Genomic DNA, 25,380 nt, shown 5'->3' on the forward strand with positions numbered 1-25,380 from the left:
ATTCATTTTCTATACCCGCTTACTCACGGTGGGGATAGAGCCTATCCCAGCAGTCACAGGGTGCGAGGCAGGGTACATCCTGGACAGGATGCCAATCTGTCACAGAGAAGAGTAATATATGTGCATAAATAATTATATAAATCAAAACAAAATGCATATGTATCCTGTGAGAAGATGTCATCAGAGCTGTGACCCCCAATTAATCAACCAGATTTAGTCAACGAGAATATTCATGACAGTTGTTACTGTGTTTGTAAAAAAATATATATAGATAGATAGATAGATAGATAGATAGATAGATAGATAGATAGATAGATAGATAGATAGATAGATAGATAGATAGATAGATAGATAGATAGATAGATAGATAGATAGATAGATAGATAGATAGATAGATAGATAGATAGATAGATAGATAGATAGATAGATAGATAGATAGATAGATAGATAGATAGATAGATAGATAGATAGATAGATAGATAGATAGATAGATAGATAGATGAAGGATGGATATTACTGTTGCTAAATAATCAATTTAGTGGATTAACTCTTAAAGTATGAATTATAATTAAATGATTTAAAATTCTGCAAATATATTTCAAAGTCTAACAATAATGTATTAATGATTAACTATGAACTTGGGTTGAGGTTATGTTATCGTCCCTGTGTGTTTGTCTATGTGATTTCTCAAAAAGTCATGGGTAGAGTGAAATTTCAGACAGATGAAGACTTTGACCGCAGAAAGAGATTAGTGCAGCCAATGTGATTGTAAAAAATTATAGATTTTTCAAGCATTAGTACCGACAGCACTGGAAGAGTGGTATACTCATGTCTTATTTTATTGTAGTCATATTATCTGATAGCATAACAAAGGGTTTTAAATTTTATTAGGTTTTTATTTGGTTTCTTTTCTGAAAACAACTAGCAGTGGACATGAAGGGAGGAAGACTGTGATGCAGAAGAATTCCAGTTGAAGAAACAACTCCCACGACAACTGAAGGCTCATAATTCACACTGAGTAACAACTAACAGTTTCCCAAGGTAGCTGAGGCAGTTGCAACAGCAGAAACTGTAAGAATTTAGCACAAAAGTAAAAAAAAAAATAAGTAAGGACAATAGCACCATAACTATCAGCAGCATTGATAACTTTCAGCTTAATGAATCTGTTAAATGTAATTACTCTGTTGGCTCAATATTAAACACTATGTTGATAACTTGTAGAAAGTACAGTTGGGTCATGCCATTGCGGTCGTGTCCTGAGGCACACACTGGGTGTCCTGGTCTAACCTGTCAAAGTAGGCAGAGAAGGGGAAATAGAATGTTAGCGAGAAAAATGGAGATGATAGTAAAGAAAATAAAATCTAAAAGTGGCTCACTTTTTACGGTGACTCTGGCCAGAGCCTCACTGGAGCCGATGTGGTTGGTGGCCACACATTTGTAGGTGCCACTGTCACTCACTTTAACATATGCAATCACAAGCTTTCCATCCTTGGTGGTCTGGGCCCCTGGAGGAAGACCTGCTCTTCCTACCTTGGCCCACTGGAAACGAATGGGATGTGATCCATGGGCCAGGCACTGCAGGTGCAGGCCCTCTCCAGGGCGGAGCCTCACCTGCTCGGGCAGGCAGGTGGCATATGGAGGCGCTGCATTAAGGAGACAAATCCCATTACGTCAACATGACCTAGATACAGAATTTGATGCCTCTTCATTATCCGCTTTGTGCACTCACTCTCCACTTCCATTTGTGTGTACGCCTCACTGTAGCCGTGTATGTTGGTTGCATTACAGATGTACTGTCCTGAGTCCTGGCGGCCAACGTTAGTAAGGGTCAGAACTCCACCAACAACTGTGTGCCTCCACGGTAACGGTGCTCGTAACTTCGACCAGGTAATGGCTGGAGGGGGTGAACCTGGAAAGAAAGAACCAATGAATGAGATGACATCAGAGAAGAAGAGACAAACATAACAATTAAAAAAAAATAACTTACCAGTAGCTTGACACTCCATTGTGACAGTGTGTCCTTCCACTACCGTCATTTCAGTTGTGCTCACTGAAGCCTCTGGTGCACCAGGTCCACCCATAACCATGATCTCAACTTTGACCTCTGCCACCCCTTCATTGTTTTGAGCCTGGCAAATGTACACTCCTGAGTCCTCAGGACGTACTGTAGGCCACTGATACGAGAGGAGGAGATGCTGATGATTATTCTTACTTGAATCTGTGCATGCGCTTTAAATCTAACAGTCAGAGTGTGCACGGATATTTAGTCAGGTCAGGCACCACGCAGATACACTTCTGACTGGTGCCATCTGTCACTACATCCACCACAATAAGGAACCATATTGGGTTCTGGATGCCAGCCACCCAGGCACACAATCTGTCTATTCCCACTTTCTGAAAGTAGCCTGGTATCTGCCGCCACATGGCCAACATCTCATAGCTCATGTTTCTTCACAAAGTAAGTGATAAACCTCAAGTGATTCCGCTTTGTTGGACATAAAGACATTCCAACAGGAACCAAGGATCCTCCAAAAAGAAGTAGTACCAAAGACATCCAGTTGTCATGTTAAGGCCCGGTCCCACTAGTGCAGCAGATAACAGAATATTTGCAGAGGAGTCCTTCAAATCCGGTTACAAGCACCAAAGTTTGACTGTGTATACATTTTGGTACATATTTTAGAAAAATAACATTAGCCATTTGAATTTTCAATTGGGGGGCAAGTAGGGGTCAATTGAAGAACTGCATAGGGGTCAAAAAAAATGTTCCGATCATATTGAAAGCTATACCACATTATGTGTCTGATCACAAAGATTCCACAAAGGTATAGCTTGGACTATCTGTGACTGAATGTTCTGTAGTTATGGGGTAAAAACAGCAAGCATAGTGACAAAGGTCACTTTCAGTTTGTACAGGGGTCAAAAGTTAAAGTTTCTCCAATTGTGGTAAAACATGATGTAAATTATTGATTGAGTTAGTAGAATTTTAAAATGGAATAGTTTGCTCCATGTGTCATGTTTAGTTATCATGTTATGGGTAACATGTCACATGTCATAGAATCCAGTGGATGTCGACATTGTTTGACCTTTACTTTGGAGACCAAACATTCAACACACTCAGAACTATTCCATGTGTCAATCCTATTAGTTCAACCAATAATTTGCACCACGTTTTACCAAAACTGGAGCAACTTTAATTTTTGACCCCTGTACAAACTGAAACTGACCTTTGTCACCATTCTTGCTGTTTTTACCCCATAACTCCAGAACATTCAGTCACAGATAGTCCAAACTATACCTTTTTGGAATCACTGTCATCAGATACATAATGTGGTATCACCTTCAATATGATTGGAATATTTTTTTAATTTTGACCCTATACAATTCTTCAATTGACCCCTACTTGGCTCCCTATTGAAAACTCAAATGGCTAAAGTTATTTTTCTACAATATGTACCAAAAGGTATACACAGTCAAATTTTGGTGCTTGTAACCAGATTTGAACGATTCTTACAGTTACCTGCTGTACTACACTGGCGTTTAGGAAGATTTGCGTATGACGTGCACAAAATTGGTTTATATTCGCTAAACATCCGCAATATCCGTGAAACATGTTTGTATGAGTCGGCCAACATCCGCACACATCCGCAATTATCCACAGAGGCACGTTTTTACGTTGCCAGGATTTTTGAGTTGCACAAAATTTTGGTTGCGGATGACATCCACCTTACATACGCAATACATACTCAATCTATGCGCTGTATATCTGCCGTTATCCGCTGATATCCGCAACTGATGGGATATTGCGGCTTGGCAGCGGACTGGGACAGTGTGTAATACGGATATATAGTGTGCCTATCATGTCCACATCACAAACTAAAATCAGTTGTAGTGACTGCATACAGATTGGCCACAAATAAAGCGTTTGTATTACGTCTGCTTTGCATCTGATTTGCGGACAATTTGCGAATGCATAACAAACACTTCACGTAAACCCAAAGTACTATAGAAATGTGGCAGACCACATTTCTATAGTACTTTGGGTTTACTTTACTCAATATACTTGCCAGTCATTGCCAGTCCAGCTGTGGAGACGTACAGATGTAGTTATGGATCCCCAAAGACGCAGTGTGATAGTTGCTGCCATCCAACAACATACCAATCAACTAGTCCAAGTCCAGCAATTGCTCCAGAGGCTGTGGTGTTGGTGAATAGTGATGCCGAAAGGCCCGAGTGCGCTTCTTTTATGACCGCATTGCAGATGCCGCGCATGTGCAATACAACTGCTGTTTCTGCAACACGTGCGCAATGCATTCTCAATACATCTGTAATACTTCCATGATAATCGCAATGTGTCCCATCCGTTTCCTTAGTACATGTGTCATACATCCGTGATTGTTCGTCATATATTTGCTATACATTATTAATATATCCATAATTCATACTGAGTAATTTGTCATTTTTGGCCAATTTTGTTGCGGACGACAATGAACGCCCGAAATTTGTATACTCAGTTCATGCGCAATTAATTCTCTTCCCACTGGGACCGGGCCTTTAGGTTGCTGGTGGTAAGCATACAGCAAGATAGACCGCCCCAGGACCCAAAAGATTTGAATCTTCATTCTCCTACAAATGGGCATCGCCAACATCTGTCTAGTGACCTCGTGACTCCATAAAATCTTCCCAGACATCTCTCACCCCCAAAGGCCAAGGACCCAGAGACATGAAAGTCAGTACTGAGATAAGAGAAGGTCTCTACAAATCATTTGAACACTTTCACTGTATGCAGATACACTTTTGATGACCAAGTCCAGGAAGTCATTGAAAGCCTAAATTTTATTCTTGATCAAGGCCCGTCATCTACCCAGACTCCTCACTCAGCATTCTTAGTGTCTTAATCAAGGCATCCTTTAGAGATCACAGCATCCACCTTGAAGTCAAAATTTTCCTCACCAACAAAGGTACCGAAGCCACTGGTTTCCACGACCCCATCCAGTACCCAGTCCACACAAGCACTGAACAGTGTAGGAGCCAGAACACAGAGTGACTCACTGAAGAAATGTGAGATATTCTGCCCCAGCTTTGCTCAACATTACAATTCCTGTGTGCAGGCCAACTGTGATGTCTAACAACTTAATGGGAACCCCACAGTTTTCAAGATGTCCCAGATAGTAGCCCGGGCAACTGAATCAAAACACTCAAAAATCAACACAGGCTTCAAAAAGCACTGCTGACATTTGTATTTTTGTTCAATGTGTATTCTCAGAATACACACTGCATCCTGTTTTTAATTTTCATTTATTTTTCACAGAAATGTTTGAGGGTTAAGTCTCAGTCTTTGGGTTAGAGTGGAGGTTAGGAATGCAGTCGTAATGGTAAAGGTAGGAAGTAAGGAATGTATGACATTAGTGAGGCTCCTGACGTAGTTAAACAAGAACACATGTATGTCAGCCAGTCACCTGGATGGTGTTTGCATCACGTGTTGACAAAGTAACGAGCTGGAGGCTTGATCCTTGGCGTTTCCACATTAGTGTGGGGTGTGGCCTTCCTGTGGCACGACAATCCACTGACAAAGCATCCCCCATCCTGACTGTCAGGGGCCCTTCTGGTGTAACCCGCACTTTAGGAGGATCTGTGGGACAGAATGCACAGACATAATACAGTTAATGCATCTGGCAGCAGCTTAACTGTAAGATCATGTAAATGAGATTTAGCACCTTGCTCAAAGATGTACAGACTGTGGCAGTCAGGGTTCCATTCTACTCAAAGACCTTTTGCACTAATACTTGATCAACAGTTGCTATACAATAGACACATACGGCTCAAACGACACATAGAAGAAAAAGAACACTGACATGAAATCAAATGACTACAAAATCAAGTTTTTTGAAATGTTGGGTTCAGCTCAGAGGTTATGGCTGCCCCAGAGATGTACTGTGAGGTCTTAATCACATGCTGGAGAGCCTTCCTGTCTCTGACTGTGCAACTGTACCAGAGTGTGATGGCACTGGTGAGGACCCTCTCTACACCTGTAGAAGTCTTCTCAGAAAGAACAGTCTCTGTTGGGACTTCTTGATTATCTGTTGGGTGTTGTAAGACCAGGTGAAATCATCACTAATGTGAGTGCAGAGGAATTTTAAGGTTTTCACCCTCTCCACCTCTGTCTCATCAATGTATAGTGGGGTGTGCAGCTCCCCACTCCTCCTTGGACCAATAACCATCTCTTTGGTCTTGTCTGCATTGAGGTAAAGATTATTATCATGACACCAGGCTACTGCATCTGCCACCTCTCTTCTGTATGCTGTCTCGTCCCCACCAGTGATCACACCTATGACTGTAGTGTCATCCACAAATTTAATGATGCTGGTGTTGTTCTGGCAGGGTACACAGTCATATATGAAGAGTGTGTAGAGCAAGGGGCTCAGAACACAGCCTTGTGGTGTCCCCATTCTCACAGTTCTTATGCTGGATGTGTAGTTATGAACTTTAACTGACTGGGGTCTACCTGTTAGAAAATTTAGCACCCAGTTACAGAGGGAGGGTGTCAGTCCGACTCAGAATGGGAGGAGTTTATCTGTGAGTTTGTGGAGGATAACTGTGTTGAATGCTGAGCTGTAGTCAATGAACAGCACTCTGATATATGTGTCCATGCCCTCTAAGTGAGTGAGGTCTGTGTGGATAGTGGTGTTAACTGCATCATCAGTAGGGTTGGGTACCGAAACGTGGTGCCAATAGAGCACCGGTTCTGACATAAATGGTAGTAACAAGACCGAAAAAGAATGAAAATTTCGGTGCCTCATTTCGGTGCCTGACGTTTTTTTTTCATGAGCCGAAAGGGGGCGACTGACCATGGTGTTCCGGCGTCAACCTGCGTGACGTCAGCTCTGCATTAGTTGATGAGAACTGATAGCGCTCCAAAGTTTGGCTTCATTTCACACCCAAGGGCAACGACTCTGCGACGTGCCACAGATGTCATAAAACAATTGCATGTAAGGGAGGTAACACATCAAATTTGATGAAGCATCTGGCCAGTCACGGAGTTTATTTGAAAGCTGAACAATGCACGGTGTTTGATAAACTGCGCGATGTTTCACGGCCCAGCACTTCAGCAGCAGGAGCTGCAGGGCAAATTGAAGAAAGTCCCACTCCCAGCCCTGTTAGTCTGGCGTTGCACATCACTGATAATATTTTGTTCCATATTTGTGTTATATTTATATTAAAGTGATTGTTCGGGTTATTGTTCTATTTGATATTATGGACATTTTATTTTATATTTATTTATTATTATCATATGTTTTATTTATATTGTTTAAAGATTTACAGTAACTTAATATTATGTTTCAATTTTATTTAGGAATAAAAGGTTTTTTTTTTTTTTTTTTTTGAAAAAGTGTGCGCAGTTCATTTTTTTTAAAGTACCGGTTCGAGAACCATTTAAGCACTGGTATCGTTTAAAAAATACAGAGTAGGCACCGGTATCGGATAAAACCCAACCGATACCCAACCCTAATCATCAGTGGATTGGTTCTGGCCATATACAAACTGTAGGGGTCTACAGTGTCTGGGAAGGCCTTTTTAATGTGGGTCATATTATGCAAAACCCTTCAAGGGAAAAATGTTTCCATGTTAGAAATTATTTAAGGGTCACAGGGTGCTAGAGCCTATCACAGCAGTCACAGGGCGTGAGGCGGGGTACACCTTGGACAGGACGCCAGTCTGTCGCAGGGCCACATATAGACAAACACATTCACACCCGTATGCACACCTATGAACAATTTACAGTTTCCAGTGAACCTAACCTGGGTGTCTTTGGATTTGAAGGAAGCTGGGGTGACCAAAGGAAACCCATGCAAACACAGGGACTGTATATTAAGTAAGAAAAACTTCAAAGTACAACTTCAAAGAAGTAAGTAATTATATATGAAAATATTTGAAGTGACTTAGTGACCACTTTAGCAGGGGTTCTGGCCAAGTGGTTAGTGCATTTGGTTTTGGTGCAGAAGGTTCCCAGTTCAAACCCCACCCCCGCCACAGGGCATCCGGTGTGTAAAACCTGTGCCAATTCAACATGCAGATCCACCCTGAATCTGCTATGGCGACCCAGAGTGCAAACAAGGGAGCAGCTGAAGGGACGTACTCACATGAGTTACAAGTAGCATATAATCAAATCTTTTAAGTTCTGGGAACAATTGACTTTAAGTTTATGAACTAAAAATACTGTGGCAATTGATTATCTCAGTATTTTTGAGTTCTACTAACTTGTTTGGATTTACAGTGCAGAGTGAGAATCAAACCTATGACTTTCTTGCTGTGAGGCAACAGTGCTAACCACTAAACCACTGTGCTGCCCAACAACAGACCTATACAGCTGAAATGTAGCATGCTTCAATGTAAACATGGAGGCTCACAAAAAAAGTTTAGCGTGCCAAAATGAGGATCAATATGTACATCAATAATTAAATGAAGAAACAAAATTAAACTGTGGTATTCCTCGGTTGGCATCCCTCAGCACTTCGGGTGGTGACTGACAGCAGCCCTTATAAGCTGCAGCATCCCGTCACTCCTGACTGAAATGTTGCCTCTGTTTCCATGTTGAACACGTCTCTGTGTGTATCCCCTGACAGTTTGGTAACTGATCTCTCCTCATGTCTGTTTCTCAGAGGTTTTCTCCAGCATTGTTTTTTCAGTAAGAGTGATATTCGTGGATCAAGCAAAGTTACTTTGTTCATGTTCTTAAGTGTTTTAGTCAAGCTATCATTGCAGGTTTAACCAGAGCTTTTTCCCGCAGCCCCTGGCAGCACAGTGGCATAGCAGGGTAGCATAATGGTTTGCACTGATGCCTCACAGCAAGAAGGTCATGGGATCGCTTCCCACCCTTTTTGTGTGGAGTTTGCATATTTTCCCCCGTGTCCGTGTGGGTTTCCTCCAGGTGCTCCAGTTACTCCCCACAATCAAAACATGCAGATTAGTGTCTGCTCCTTTCTCTGCCCCTGACCAACGCAGCTTCTCTACATCTGGAGTTGGTCGTCCTGCGGCTGCTCACTGCTCTTTGTGGTTGTTGTGTGTCTAACTGTAATTAGGATGGGTTAAATGCAGAGGACAACTTTTGTTGTTTGTATTTACAATGACAATAAAGTTCCTTCTTCCTCTTAAATCCACACAGTATTGTGGTATTTTCCTTCATGGAAATTTCGTCACCTTCCTAAAATAATGGCCTAAGTCATGACTTAGGCCATTATGTTTACCACTGTGAAACATCACCTTTCCTTCTAACAACACTCAATAAGCCTTTGGGAACTGAGGACACTAATTGTGAGTGTCATGATTTGGTATAAAAAGAGCATCCCCAAAAGTCTCAGCCATTCACAAGCAAAGATGGGGCGAGGATCACCACTTTGTGAACAAGTGTGTGAAAAAATAGTACAACAGCTTAACAACGTTTCTCAATGTTCAATTGCCAGGAATTTAGGGATTCCATCATCTACAGTTCATAATATAATCAGAAGATTCAGAGAATCTGGTGAACTTTCTACACGTAAGCGGCAAGGCCGAAAACCAACACTGAATGCCCATGACCTTCGATCCCTCAGACCGCACTGCATTAAAAACCAACATCATTGTGTAACGGCTCTTACCACGTGGGCTCAGGAACACTTCAGAAAACCATTGTCAGTTAACAGAGTTTGTCGCTACATCTACAAGTGCAAGTTAAAACTCTACCATGCAACGCGAAAGCCATACTCAGACTCAGACTCACTTTTATTGTCACTCGACCCTTACAGGCAGAACAAAATGCGGTTTCTCCAGGTCTTGGTGTAGTTAACTGGGACAATTTTTTTTTAACCTAACCTAATGTATAAACGTTTGCAATATAAACTTTTGCAATGTACAATATGCGCACCCTTGTGGCCAAAGAATATATATACAGGGCACATGGTCGGCAGCAGCAGAAGCAGCGTTAGAGTATTAAGAAGGTGACAATGTGCATGTAGTGCAATGTTCACAGTTTGGTGGTGGATGTTGAACTGTTCAACAGTCTGACAGCATTCGGGTAGAAGCTGTTTTTCAGTCTGGACGTTTTTGCCCGGATGCTACATAGCCTCCTTCCAGAGGGAAGGGGTGTGAACAGACTGTGCGCAGGGTGGGTGGAGTCTCGGAGGATGCAGGTGGCTTTGTCTCTACATCTGGAGATGTAGATGTCCCCAATGGGTGCTAAGCCGCCACCGTGCAGCCACCATACCACACAGGGAGGCAGCAGGAAAGGACACTCTCCACTGCACAGCTGTAGAAGGCCCTGAGGACCTTGGTGTTCAGTCTGGCCCTTCCCAATTTCCTCAAAAAATTGAGACGTTGGTGGGCTTTCTTGATGACAGCCGTGGTGTTGGTGTGCCAGGTGAGAGTGTTGGAGAGGTGGATTCCAAGATACCTGATGGAGGAAACGATCTCCACCGCTGCTCTGTTGATGCAGAGGGGGGAGGGGATGGTGGGGGCTGACCTGCGGAAGTCAACAACTATCTCCTTGGTCTTCTGGGTGTTGAGGATGATGTTGTTGTCTCCACACCACCGTGTCAGGTTCTCCACTTCTCGCCTGTACGCTGTCTCGTCCCCTTGGCTAATGAGCCCGATCACTGCTGTATCATCTGCAAACTTAACAACAAGATTATTCTTGTGCTGGGCTCTGCAGTTGAAGTTCATCAAAGTCGAAGGTCATCAGACCTGTCACCCATCGAAAATGTGTGGTGCATTATGAAGCGCAAAATATGACAACGGAGACCTCGGACTGTTGAACAACTGAAGCTGTACATCAAGCAAGAATGGGAAAGAATTCCACCTACAAAGCTTCAACAATTAGTGTCCTCAGTTCCCAAACAATCAATCAATCAATCAATTTTTTTTTTATATAGCACCAAATCACAACAAACAGTTGCCCCAAGGTGCTTTATATTGTAAGGCAAGGCCATACAATAATTATGTAAAACCCCAACGGTCAAAACGACCCCCTGTGAGCAAGCACTTGGCTACAGTGGGAAGGAAAAACTCCCTTTTAACAGGAAGAAACCTCCAGCAGAACCAGGCTCAGGGAGGGGCAGTCTTCTGCTGGGACTGGTTGGGGCTGAGGGAGAGAACCAGGAAAAAGACATGCTGTGGAGGGGAGCAGAGATCGATCACTAATGATTAAATGCAGAGTGGTGCATACAGAGCAAAAAGAGAAAGAAACAGTGCATCATGGGAACCCCCCAGCAGTCTACGTCTATAGCAGCATAACTAAGGGATGGTTCAGGGTCACCTGATCCAGCCCTAACTATAAGCTTTAGCAAAAAGGAAAGTTTTAAGCCTAATCTTAAAAGTAGAGAGGGTGTCCGTCTCCCTGATCTGAATTGGGAGCTGGTTCCACAGGAGAGGAGCCTGAAAGCTGAAGGCTCTGCCTCCCATTCTACTCTTACAAACCCTAGGAACTACAAGTAAGCCTGCAGTCGGAGAGCAAAGCGCTCTATTGGGGTGATATGGTACTACGAGGTCCCTAAGATAAGATGGGACCTGATTATTCAAAACCTTATAAGTAAGAAGAAGAATTTTAAATTCTATTCTAGAATTAACAGGAAGCCAATGAAGAGAGGCCAATATGGGTGAGATATGCTCTCTCCTTCTAGTCCCCGTTAGTACTCTAGCTGCAGCATTTTGAATTAACTGAAGGCTTTTTAGGGAACTTTTAGGACAACCTGATAATAATGAATTACAATAGTCCAGCCTAGAGGAAATAAATGCATGAATTAGTTTTTCAGCATCACTCTGAGACAAGACCTTTCTAATTTTAGAGATATTGCGTAAATACAAAAAAGCAGTCCTACATATTTGTTTAATATGCGCTTTGAATGACATATCCTGATCAAAAATGACTCCAAGATTTCTCACAGTATTACTAGAGGTCAGGGTAATGCCATCCAGAGTAAGGATCTGGTTAGACACCATGTTTCTAAGATTTGTGGGGCCAAGTACAATAACTTCAGTTTTATCTGAGTTTAAAAGCAGGAAATTAGAGGTCATCCATGTCTTTATGTCTGTAAGACAATCCTGCAGTTTAGCTAATTGGTGTGTGTCCTCTGGCTTCATGGATAGATAAAGCTGGGTATAATCTGCGTAACAATGAAAATTTAAGCAATACCGTCTAATAATACTGCCCAAGGGAAGCATGTATAAAGTGAATAAAATTGGTCCTAGCACAGAACCTTGTGGAACTCCATAATTAACTTTAGTCTGTGAAGAATATTCCCCATTTACATGAACAAATTGTAATCTATTAGACAAATATGATTCAAACCACCGCAGCGCAGTGCCTTTAATACCTATGGCATGCTCTAATCTCTGTAATAAAATTTTATGGTCAACAGTATCAAAAGCAGCACTGAGGTCTAACAGAACAAGCACAGAGATGAGTCCACTGTCCGAGGCCATAAGAAGATCATTTGCAACCTTCACTAATGCTGTTTCTGTACTATGATGAATTCTAAAACCTGACTGAAATTCTTCAAATAGACCATTCCTCTGCAGATGATCAGTTAGCTGTTTTACAACTACCCTTTCAAGAATTTTTGAGAGAAAAGGAAGGTTGGAGATTGGCCTATAATTAGCTAAGATAGCTGGGTCAAATGATGGCTTTTTAAGTAATGGTTTAATTACTGCCACCTTAAAAGCCTGTGGTACATAGCTAACTAACAAAGATAGATTGATCATATTTAAGATCAAAGCATTAAATAATGGTAGGGCTTCCTTGAGCAGCCTGGTAGGAATGGGGTCTAATAAACATGCTGATGGTTTGGATGAAGTAACTAATGAAAATAACTCAGACAGGACAATCGGAGAAAAAGAGTCTAACCAAATACCGGCATCACTGAGAGCAGCCAAAGATAACGATACGTCTTTGGGATGGTTATGTGTTATGTGTCGGACGCAGCTCGGAGAACCGACCAGCGTTTGTAGGACCCAGTATGAAATAAGCAGAGCACGGTACAAAGGCTAACTGAATTTAATACATAACAGTGATACAAAAACAACAAAAGAAAGTGCGGTCTGGCGTGGTGCGCTCCCAGCAGCGCTAACGGTCCGGAGCCAGAAGCTGTTCGGACCCAAGGACCCCGCCGACACCCCCGAGGTGGCCGCAACAAACCGAGTCTGTGAAAGAAGGAACCATTATGTGAGTCCACACTCTACACACAGAGAGAACACTTAAAGGTGTACAAACAGCAAACACTTCCTGGCTTGATTACTAATCAGCTTCCCAACCTGCAGGCATGGAACATCCAGTTCACAAAACTCCACTGCAGTGGAAGCCGATACATGACTAACATACAGCTCAATATAATAAAGGTGTGAGGGACACCACATTTACTGACTGTATAAATGTTAGTCACAAAATCTAACGTACCTCAGGAAGTGTGCTGACAAGCGTGAGACCTCACCCCCTCCTCTTTCACAGACCGTGCATCAAACCCTGGACGTTCTCTGCATCCACTGATGATGAGATGGCTCCCGAGATGACGATCTCACCCGTCTGGTCACAAGGTCGAGTCTCTGGCAAATACACACTGTATACTCCAGTCTTAAATGCCACCATGTTCCAATCCATATAGATGCACCTCAGCTGTGAGTCCTGACGAGCCGCAGGTGATCAGGATGAGGTCCTGATAACCTCAGCAACACAGCCACTCAGTCCCAAATGCAAGCCACCTGGAAGGAGAAACAAAGGACAGAAACAAAAAGGCAGCCAGGCCCCCCCAGCCATATAACAGTTATGAGTAATTTTTTCTCTAATAGTTAAAATTTTGTTAGCAAAGAAAGTCATGAAGTCATTACTAGTTAAAGTTAATGGAATACTCAGCTCAATAGAGCTCTGACTCTTTGTCAGCCTGGCTACAGTGCTGAAAAGAAACCTGGGGTTGTTCTTATTTTCTTCAATTAGTGATGAGTAGAAAGATGTCCTAGCTTTATGGAGGGCTTTTTTTATAGAGCAACAGACTCTTTTTCCAGGCTAAGTGAAGATCTTCTAAATCAGTGAGACGCCATTTCCTCTCCAACTTACGGGTTATCTGCTTTAAGCTACGCGTTTGTGAGTTATACCATGGAGTCAGGCACTTCTGATTTAAAGCTCTCTTTTTCAGAGGAGCTACAGCATCCAAAGTTGTCTTCAATGAGGATGTAAAACTATTGACGAGATACTCTATCTCACTTACAGAGTTTAGGTAGCTACTCTGCACTGTGTTGGTATATGGCATTAGAGAACATAAAGAAGGAATCATATCCTTAAACCTAGTTACAGTGCTTTCTGAAAGACTTCTAGTGTAATGAAACTTATTCCCCACTGCTGGGTAGTCCATCAGAGTAAATGTAAATGTTATTAAGAAATGATCAGACAGAAGGGAGTTTTCAGGGAATACTGTTAAGTCTTCAATTTCCATACCATAAGTCAGAACAAGATCTAAGATATGATTAAAGTGGTGGGTGGACTCATTTACATTTTGAGCAAAGCCAATTGAGTCTAATAATAGATTAAATGCAGTGTTGAGGCTGTCATTCTCAGCATCTGTGTGGATGTTAAAATCGCCCACTATAATTATCTTATCTGAGCTAAGCACTAAGTCAGACAAAAGGTCTGAAAATTCACAGAGAAACTCACAGTAACGACCAGGTGGACGATAGATAATAACAAATAAAACTGGTTTTTGGGACTTCCAATTTAGATGGACAAGACTAAGAGTCAAGCTTTCAAATGAATTAAAGCTCTGTCTGGGTTTTTGATTAATTAATAAGCTGGAATGGAAGATTGCTGCTAATCCTCCACCTCGGCCCGTGCTACGAGCATTCTGGCAGTTAGTGTGACTCGGGAGTGTTGACTCATTTAAACTAACATATTCATCCTGCTGTAACCAGGTTTCTGTAAGGCAGAATAAATCAATATGTTGATCAATTATTATATCATTTACTAACAGGGACTTAGAAGAGAGAGACCTAATGCCGCTAGTTCCCCCCTGGCAGATCCCGGGCAGTCGGGAAAGCAGGCTGACTGGGTGACTGTGAGGAGGAAGCGTAGCCCTAAACAGAAGCCCCGTGTACACCGTCAACCCGTTCACATCTCTAACCGTTTTTCCCCACTCGACGATACACTCGCCGAGGATCAAACTCTGGTTATTGGCGACTCTGTTTTGAGAAATATGAAGTTAGCGACACCAGCAACCATTGTCAATTGTCTTCCGGGGGCCAGAGCAGGCGACATCGAAGGACATTTGAAATTGCTGGCTAAGGCTAAGCGTAAATTTGGTAAGATTGTAATTCACGTCGGCAGTAATGACACTCGGTTACGCCAATCGGAGGTCACTAAAATTAACATTAAATCGGTGTGTAACTTTGCAAAAACAATGTCGGACTCTGTTGTTTTCTCTGGGCCCCTCCCCAATCGGACCGGGAGTGACATGTTTAGCCGCATGTTCTCCCTGAATTGCTGTCTGTCTGAATGGTGTCCAAAAAATGAGGTGGGCTTCATTGATAATTGGCAAAGCTTCTGGGGAAAACCTGGTCTTGTTAGGAGAGACGGCATCCATCCCACTTTAGATGGAGCAGTTCTCATTTCTAGAAATCTGGCCAATTTTCTTGGATCCTCCAAACTGTGACTGTCCAGCGTTGGGACCAGGAGGCAGAGCTGTGGTCTTATACACCTCTCTGCGGCTTCTCTCCCCCTGCCGTCCCCTCATTGCCCCATCCCCGTGGAGACGGTGCCTGCTCCCAGACCACCAATAACCAGCAAAAATCTATTTAAGCATAAAAATTCAAAAAGAAAAAATAATATAGCACCTTCAATTGCACCACAGACTAAAACAGTTAAATGTGGTCTATTAAACATTAGGTCTCTCTCTTCTAAGTCCCTGTTGGTAAATGATATAATAATTGATCAACGTATTGATTTATTCTGCCTAACAGAAACCTGGTTACAGCAGGATGAATATGTTAGTTTAAATGAGTCAACACCCCCGAGTCACACTAACTGTCAGAATGCTTGTAGCACGGGCCGGGGCGGAGGATTAGCAGCAATCTTCCATTCCAGCTTATTAATTAATCAAAAACCTAGACAGAGCTTTAATTCATTTGAAAGCTTGTCTCTTAGTCTTGTCCATCCAAATTGGAAGTCCCAAAAACCAGTTTTATTTGTTATTATCTATCGTCCACCTGGTCGTTACTGTGAGTTTCTCTGTGAATTTTCAGACCTTTTGTCTGACTTAGTGCTTAGCTCAGATAAGATAATTATAGTGGGCGATTTTAATATCCACACAGATGCTGAGAATGACAGCCTCAACACTGCATTTAATCTATTATTAGACTCTATCGGCTTTGCTCAAAAAGTAAATGAGTCCACCCACCACTTTAATCATATCTTAGATCTTGTTCTGACTTATGGTATGGAAATAGAAGATTTAACAGTATTCCCTGAAAACTCCCTTCTGTCTGATCATTTTTTAATAACATTTACATTTACCCTGATGGACTACCCTGCAGTGGGGAATAAGTTTCATTACACTAGAAGTCTTTCAAAAAGCGCTGTAACTAGGTTTAAGGATATGATTCCTTCGTTATGTTCTCTAATGTCATATACCAACACAGAGCAGAGTAGCTACCTAAACTCTGTAAGGGAGTTAGAGTATCTCGTCAATAGTTTTACATCCTCTTTGAAGACAACTTTGGATGCTGTAGCTCCTCTGAAAAAGAGAGCTTTAAATCAGAAGTGTCTGACTCCGTGGTATAACTCACAAACTCGTAGCTTAAAGCAGATAACCCGTAAGTTGGAGAGGAAATGGCGTCTCACTAACTTAGAAGATCTTCACTTAGCCTGGAAAAAGAGTTTGTTGCTCTATAAAAAAGCCCTCCGTAAAGCTAGGACATCTTTCTACTCATCACTAATTGAAGAAAATAAAAATAACCTCAGGTTTCTTTTCAGCACTGTAGCTAGGCTGACAAAGAGTCAGAGCTCTATTGAGCTGAGTATTCCATTAACTTTAACTAGTAATGACTTCATGACTTTCTTTGCTAACAAAATTTTGACTATTAGAGAAAAAATTACTCATAACCATCCCAAAGATGTATCGTTATCTTTGGCTGCTTTCAGTGATGCCAGTATTTGGTTAGACTCTTTCCCTCCGGTTGTCCTGTCTGAGTTATTTTCATTGGTTGCTTCGTCCAAACCATCGGCATGTTTATTGGACCCCATTCCTGCCAGGCTGCTCAAGGAAGTCCTACCATTATTTAATGCTTCAATCTTAAATATGATCAATCTATCTTTGTTAGTTGGTTATGTACCACAGGCCTTTAAGGTGGCAGTAATTAAACCATTACTTAAAAAGCCATCACTTGACCCAGCTATCTTAGCTAATTATAGGCCAATTTCCAACCTTCCTTTTCTCTCAAAGATTCTTGAGAGGGTAGTTGTAAAACAGCTAACTGATCACCTGCAGAGGAATGGTCTATTTGAAGAGTTTCAGTCAGGTTTTAGAATTCATCATAGTACAGAAACAGCATTAGTGAAGGTTACAAATGATCTTCTTATGGCTTCGGACAGTGGACTTATCTCTGTGCTTGTTCTGTTGGACCTCAGTGCTGCTTTTGATACTGTTGACCATAAAATTTTATTACAGAGATTAGAGCATGTCATAGGTATTAAAGGCACTGCGCTGCGGTGGTTTGAATCATATTTGTCTAATAGATTACAGTTTGTTCATGTAAATGGGGAATCTTCTTCACAGACTAAAGTTAATTATGGAGTTCCACAAGGTTCTGTGCTAGGACCAATTTTATTCACTTTATACATGCTTCCCTTAGGCAATATTATTAGACGGTATTGCTTAAATTTTCATTGTTACGCAGATGATACCCAGCTTTATCTATCCATGAAGCCAGAGGATACACACCAATTAGCTAAACTGCAGGATTGTCTTACAGACATAAAGACATGGATGACCTCTAATTTCCTGCTTTTAAACTCAGATAAAACTGAAGTTATTGTACTTGGCCCCACAAATCTTAGAAGCATGGTGTCTAACCAGATCGTTACTCTGGATGGCATTTCCCTGATCTCTAGTAATACTGTGAGAAATCTTGGAGTCATTTTTGATCAGGATATGTCATTCAAAGCGCATATTAAACAAATATGTAGGACTGCCTTTTTGCATTTACGCAATATCTCTAAAATCAGAAAGGTCTTGTCTCAGAGTGATGCTGAAAAACTAATTCATGCATTTATTTCCTCTAGGCTGGACTATTGTAATTCATTATTATCAGGTTGTCCTAAAAGTTCCCTAAAAAGCCTTCAGTTGGTTCAGAATGCTGCAGCTAGAGTACTGACGGGGACTAGCAGGAGAGAGCATATCTCACCCGTGTTGGCCTCTCTTCATTGGCTTCCTGTTAATTCTAGAATAGAATTTAAAATTCTTCTTCTTACTTATAAGGTTTTGAATAATCAGGTCCCATCTTATCTTAGGGACCTCGTAGTACCATATTACCCCATTAGAGCGCTTCGCTCTCAGACTGCGGGCTTACTTGTAGTTCCTAGGGTTTGTAAGAGTAGAATGGGAGGCAGAGCCTTCAGCTTTCAGGCTCCTCTCCTGTGGAACCAGCTCCCAATTCAGATCAGGGAGACAGATACCCTCTCTACTTTTAAGATTAGGCTTAAAACTTTCCTTTTCGCTAAGGCTTATGGTTAGGGCTGGATCGGGTGACCCTGGACCATCCCTTGGTTATGCTGCTTTAGACGTAGATTGTGGGGGGGTTCCCATGATGCACTGTTTCTTTCTCTTTTTGCTCCGTATGCATCACTCTGCATTTAATCATTAGTGATCGATCTCTGCCCCCCTTCACGGCATGTCTTTTTCCTGGTTTTTTCCCTCAGCCCCAACCAGTCTCAGCAGAAGACTGCCCCTCCCTGAGCCTGGTTCTGCTGGAGGTTTCTTCCTGTTAAAAGGGAGTTTTTCCTTCCCACTGTTGCCAGGTGCTTGCTCATAGGGGGTCGTTTTGACCGTTGGGGTTTTTCATAATTATTGTATGGCCTTGCCTTACAATATGGAGCGCCTTGGGGCAACTGTTTGTTGTGATTTGGCGCTATATAAGAAAAAAGTTGATTGATTGATTGATTAATAGACCACATTTAACTGTTTTAGTCTGTGGTGCAGTTGAAGGTGCTATATTATTTTTTCTTTTTGAATTTTTATGCTTAAATAGATTTTTGCTGGTTATTGGTGGTCTGGGAGCTGCACCGTCTCTACGGGGATGGGGTAATGAGGGGATGGCAGGGGGAGAGAAGCTGCAGAGAGGTGTGTAAGACTACAACTCTGCTTCCTGGTCCCAACCCTGGATAGTCACGGTTTGGAGGATTTAAGAAAATTGGCCAGATTTCTAGAAATGAGAGCTGCTCCATCCAAAGTAGACTGCTGGGGGGTTCCCATGATGCACTGTTTCTTTCTCTTTTTGCTCTGTATGCACCACTCTGCATTTAATCATTAGTGATTGATCTCTGCTCCCCTCCACAGCATGTCTTTTTCCTGGTTCTCTCCCTCAGCCCCAACCAGTCCCAGCAGAAGACTGCCCCTCCCTGAGCCTGGTTCTGCTGGAGGTTTCTTCCTGTTAAAAGGGAGTTTTTCCTTCCCACAATATAAAGTGCCTTGGGGCAACTGTTTGTTGTGATTTGGCGCTATATAAATAAAATTCATTGATTGATTGATTAAAACGATCACACCACATAAAGTTAAGCTCAGCGCTGCTCTGGCTCCAGGCTCGTCTGGAGAAAAAGGCGAGCAGCGCTTTCTTTGCTGTCAGCACTGTAGCCACGGATCGTGCTCCATAACAATCCCGCAAAAGCGGGATTTGTGTTAATTATTATGTAGTATAATCAGGAAAGTGTTATTTATGTAACATATGCATTGATTTGTATAATGGCACTGTTTATCATGTTGATCATCTTCATTTTTATGTGGATTCCAGCGCTGGTTCACCACCTCTCGACCTGGTGTATATTTTCAGCGCAGCGTACGCCAACGACCACGTTGATAAATGCCAAGTAGTGCAGCCGTTTTGGCGTACACCCCATATACGCTCAAATATCGCCGTACGCAACTTTAATACATGAGGCCCAATGTGGGTGTGTGGTAGCCGCTGCAACACTTGTCACGCTGCCACTAGCTTGGGGAGAACGGGGACTTGCCGCAGCTAAAACCGCACAGCCCCCAGAGGGGACAAGGGGTGGCTTGAGTGGTGGCCGGGATGGGGTGTGTGATGGGGAGCAGGAGGGGAGGTAGAAGGGAACGTGGAGCATGCTTCAGTCTTTGTCCATGTGTGAAACTGTCTGTCCTTGTGTACTGGAGTTAGAGAGATAAGGAGGCAGCCAATCTTCCCAAGGCCGTAGAAATTCTTCTGGAGGAAAAACAATGGGCATTTTATCCTTGAGAGGCTGATAAGCCTGCCGTGTTTGTGGTTGAGCAGTGAAAAACACTTTTCCAGCTTCACATGAACAAACCAGATCCCAATTATGAAAAATTCCCCAGCCTCTGAAATCTTCACCTTCTCCTGCAAGGTGCGCATTTGCGCCAAGATGTTATCCAATTTGCGTCTGAGTTCAAGGGTTAACGTAGTCTGACAATGCATCGCCTTGCCCAACTCATTAATCATGATGGACAAGTGAGGGGTCGTGGTTTTGGTGGCAGCCGTCTTGCCAATCTTCCGGTAGGTCAGGGCAGCACATAAGCCAATAAGTACCAGCCCGGTGCTGGTATAGCCTTTTGTGTAAAGGTTGCTTCGTTTCACCTATGTAGTGTTCGTTACAGTTTTCCTGACATCTGATAGAATACACTACATTGCTCTGTTTGTAACTAGGGATCATGTCCTTAGGGTGAACTAATTTCTGTCTCAAGGTGTTAACCGGTTTAAAGTAAACTGGGATTTTGTGCTGTCTGAAGATCCTCTGTAGTTTTTCCCATACTCCTGCTAAATAAGGGAGAGACACTCCTCTTCTTCTTGTCTCCGTCTCCTGTCTATCTGGTCTCTTTGTTCTCTGGCACTTCTGCACTTTGTCCAGGGACCATCGTGGGTACCCACATACTGTGAGGGCTTTCCGGACACGTTGTTGTTCTTTAGCCCTTCCCTCTGCAGTTGTGGGCACCAATAGGGCTCTGTGTTGAAGTGCCCTGATCACCCCGAGCTTGTGTTCAAGGGGGTGGTTTGAGCCGAAGAGCAGATATTGGTCAGTGTGAGTTGGTTTTCTGTATGACATATGCTGGTTGTTTGTTCAAAAAAATAATCCCTGTCCCTGGATTCTAGACAGTTTGAGCGTACAGAGATACATCTGTGCTTGTTAACTCCAGGTGGTGTCACCGCGGACATATTTTTGTTAAAGAGTGGGTTTGCAGCCCAAATATCGAGCTGTTTGTCATCAGACTTCATCCATATTATCTGCCAAGGGAATTCATCAGTGTTATCACCATAAATGTATATATTCCTCCATCCGGGAACGCGGAAGCAGCGTGTGATGTCATCCACTCTAACTGCAGATCTCCAAATAAAACAGCCAGGAGCCTTCATAACTATTGCAGGTGATTTTAACTATGTCTCTCTCTCCTCAACACTCCCCACATTCCATCAGTTTGTCAAATGCACCACAAGAGAAAATAAGACATTACATCTGCTGTATGCAAATGTTAAAAATGCATACATCTCCATGGCCTTTCCATAGTTAGGGAGGTCAAACCACAAGTCCTGCTCACACCATCCTACAAGCCTGTGGTTCAGCAGCAACCAGTGTCAGTAAGGTTGTCCGTGTCCTCCAACGCTGTGAGGACACGGACTCATGACGCCATGGAGACACTGTGTGGTGCCTTTGAAGCTACTGACTGGAATTGTATGAACCACATGGGGATGACAGTGATGGTATCATAGACTGTGTCTCTAAATACATTGGGTTCCATTCCCACCAAAGAGGTCCGTAGTTACCCTAACAACTATCCCTGAGTTACCAGTGACCTGAAGGCCCTTCTCAATGAAAAGAAGAGGGTTTTTAGGTCAGGGGACTGAGCAGAACTCAAGAGGGTTCAAAGAGAACTCAAACACAGACTGAAGGAGAGCAAGGATGCATACAGGAGGAAACTGGAGGAGAAATTGGAGAGGATCAAGGCCAAGGATGTGTGGAGTGCAATGAGACAGATCATCGGCCTCCAGAGGAATGGTGGGGGTGCTGTTGTGGGAAACATACAGTACATTGAGAAAATGAGCTAAACCAGTTTTTCAACAGGTTTGACTCCAGCTCAACCACCCCACCCCAGGACCCCCCGTCTGTTCCTCTGAGTAATGACCCCAGGCCTCTCTCACAACCCTCACAGTCCTCAACCAACTACTGCAGCAGACACTTCTTTACATCTTTTCCACCTACCACAGATTCTGCAACATCTTCAGTGCCTTAGACTGGACTACATATCACAGCCAGCCAGGTGATGAGAGAGCTGAAGAGGTTCAACCAGGGGAAAGCCGTTGAACCAGACAGTATCACCCCTCAGGTGCTGAAAGCATGTTCATGTCAGCTCTGTGGAGCACTCCAGCATCTCTTCAACCTGAGCCTTCACCTTCAGAGAGTTCCAGTGCTGTGGAAAACATCCTGCCTGGTCCCAGTGCCTAAGCCCCTTAATGACTACAGGCCATTAGCACATTATGAAGGTGATGGAGAGACTGGTCCTGGCACACCTTAGATCACTGGTGTGCTCAACATAAGACCCCCTGCAGTTTGTATATCAGCCCCATCTAGACATGGATGATGCATCTGCTGCAGAAGGGTTACTCCACCCTGGACAGACCCAACACCACAGCCCACGTCATGTTCTTTGATTTTTTTTTTTTTCCCAGTGCTTTTAACACCATCCAGCCTAGATTGCTGAAGGCGAAACTGGAGAAAATGCAAATGGATGCTCCCCTGGTCACATGGATCACGGACTATCTGGTGGGCAGACCACAGTTCGTGAGGCTTCAGAGCTGTGTGTCTAAACATCTCATCAGTAACACAGTTGGGTGTGTGGAAAATGGTCAGGAGGATGAGTACAGAGACCTGGTTGACCAGTATGTGAGGTGGTGTGGGGAGAATCACCTACATCTGATTGTGGCAAAGACGAAGGAGATGGTGGTGGATTTCAGGAAGAACAAGCCCCTGCCTTCCCCGGTGCTTATTTTTTATAAAAACTTCACCAAACATGAAATTTTGTGCAAGTACAAGAAGGAAACATTTTAAATGTTTTGTTATATTTATTAATTTATTATTATATTTTTGGCATTTGGCCGGGGTGCTGTGATGTCAGATTTTCCACCAGCGGGTGCTGTGGCACCCCGGCACCACAGCTGTGGTTGGCAGAGATAATAATTATCTGAGTAGATGTACGCACTCTGAGTGTGTTGGTGTGCACATTAACTGAGAACTGTAAAGACAAGCTCACATCTGACATTCAGCACGGCTGTGGCAGTGCCGCGGCCTGCAGAGTTGGCTCCCACGCACTGGTACTGGCCATGGTTTCCAGGTTTGGTGTTAGCAAAAGTCAGCATGGAACCATCAGGACCAATTTTTGCATTATCTAGAAGAAAAAAGCAGAGTTCATGAAAACTTGACAGCCACAAAAATATTTTTTGGTTTATGAGTAGAACAGTTTTGACCTGGTAATGCTTTGTTGTTGGCCCGCTTCCATTCCAGCTGGACGGGCGAGGCCCCACTGGTCACTGTGCATCTGAAGCTGACAGACTCCCCTTGGCGGACACCGGCCACTCGGGGCTCCACTGAGACGACAGGAACCTGTCCGTGCACTGCAGAGAGACGATGACACACACACGCATGCACGCACGCAGACAGGCACGTATAACTATACAACTCAGTGAACCTTTAATCAGGTTTGTGTCAGTGACACCACAAAACAAACAATCTGAGTAAACAAACAACGAACAAAACTGAGGACTTCAGGGGAAAAAGAACAAAAATTAAGTACAAATGTAAAAGTGCCAAAAAAAAAAAAAAAAAAAAAAAAAAAACACCCCACAAGGCTTCTTGAAATCTTGTCACTTGGATTTTTTTTTTTTAAGTTCATTGTCCAGAATATTTTCTTTGCTAACTGTTGTTCAGTAAAAGAAAGAAAATCACAGCCTGAATAACACGTGTCAGCTCAACCCACATGACTGTAGCAGATGTTACTTAATGATATTATAGAAAATAATTAAATCTGGTTTATTACCTGAACACAAGAGACAACTCAGGATCAGAACCACTGACGGTAATTCCATGGTGAATACAGAACGACCCCACTGTCCCTCTGTGAATGTCCGTCTGTCTGTTTGTCTGTCCCATGAGTTCTCTGAATATTTAACCCCTCACACACTCCCCGGGCCCCACTCAGCATCATCCCACAGCCTCCAGTCGTGAAATGTGTGTTTACATGGTGGTGGTGTTGTAATCGGTAAATAAAAAAGAGAGAGTTTTTCTTTTAAAGATATCAAAGGAGTGGCTTCAGGACAACTTTGTGAATGTCCTTGAGTGGCCCAGCCAGAGCCCAGACCTGAATCCAACTGAACATCTCTGGGGAGATCTGAAAATGGCTGTGCATCGAACACTTCCCATCCAACCTGATGGAGTGTGAGAGGTTCTGCAAAGAGGAATGGGCAAAACTGCCAAAAGATAGGTGCACCAAATTTGTGGCATCATATTCAAGAAGATGTGAGGCTGTAATATGTTGCCTCAACAATGTATTGAGCAAAGGGTGTGAATACTCATGTACATGTGCTTTTTTTTTTTTTTAATACATCTGCCAAAAAATTTTTAAAAAATCGTAGTCATTATGGGGTGTTGTGAGCAGAATTTTGAGGGGGAAATGAATTTGCTCCAGTTTGGAATGAAGCTGTAACATAAAATGTGAAAAAAGTTAAGTGCTGTGAATACTTTTCAGGTGCACCGTACGTCTGTTAACTGAATGTTAAATGACCTGTGTGTCTGATATTTCAGCCAATGTCAGACACTGATGAGAATACAGAAACTCAGAGGTTGAGGCTGTCTTTTTATTAGTATGTTACATTATTGAGGTAAAATGCAGTTTGCTATTGATTCCATCACTAGAGCCTCCTGAATTATTGACATTTCCAAGATACTGATTACATTTCATCCACAAATATCACGTGTCTGCACTGAACAACAAGCCTGTTGTCACCACAGCCAAACAATTTTGTCAAAAAACACTGGTTTACTTTTTTTTATCACAGTTTTTGTTTCTTTACAGTTTACTTTGGTCAGTGAATCTGGCATGATACAGAATAACTTGAAGGCTAGATATTGACTAAAAACAC

General features: G+C 42.8%; 1 protein-coding gene across 1 annotated transcript; it reads right to left on the reverse strand.

Annotated features, from left to right (window-relative positions):
* Positions 1 to 621: 621 nt before the first annotated feature.
* LOC117526139 (basement membrane-specific heparan sulfate proteoglycan core protein-like) lies at positions 622 to 24,364 on the reverse strand. Its single transcript, XM_034188166.1, has 8 exons — positions 24,279 to 24,364; positions 23,710 to 23,856; positions 23,496 to 23,630; positions 5,457 to 5,629; positions 1,988 to 2,174; positions 1,730 to 1,909; positions 1,377 to 1,643; positions 622 to 1,287 (listed from the first exon to the last, which is right to left on the reverse strand). Exons 1-8 carry the CDS (start codon positions 24,325 to 24,327, stop codon positions 1,283 to 1,285), a joined length of 1,143 nt encoding a protein of 380 aa, XP_034044057.1. The 5' UTR covers positions 24,328 to 24,364; the 3' UTR covers positions 622 to 1,282.
* Positions 24,365 to 25,380: the final 1,016 nt, after the last annotated feature.

Source organism: Thalassophryne amazonica, chromosome 15, assembly GCF_902500255.1.
Source record: "Thalassophryne amazonica chromosome 15, fThaAma1.1, whole genome shotgun sequence".
Classification (NCBI taxonomy): domain Eukaryota; kingdom Metazoa; phylum Chordata; class Actinopteri; order Batrachoidiformes; family Batrachoididae; genus Thalassophryne; species Thalassophryne amazonica.

Bases quoted from the DNA above. Each gene is read 5' to 3' on its own strand.
- LOC117526139 (XM_034188166.1), bottom strand. From the start codon at position 24,327: ATGGAATTACCGTCAGTGGTTCTGATCCTGAGTTGTCTCTTGTGTTCA. The intron at 23,857-24,278 runs GTAATAAACCAG...GTCTCTCTGCAG, and splicing joins GAGTTGTCTCTTGTGTTCAG to TGCACGGACAGGTTCCTGTC. The intron at 1,910-1,987 runs GTAAGTTATTTT...CTTTCTTTCCAG, and splicing joins AATGGAGTGTCAAGCTACTG to GTTCACCCCCTCCAGCCATT.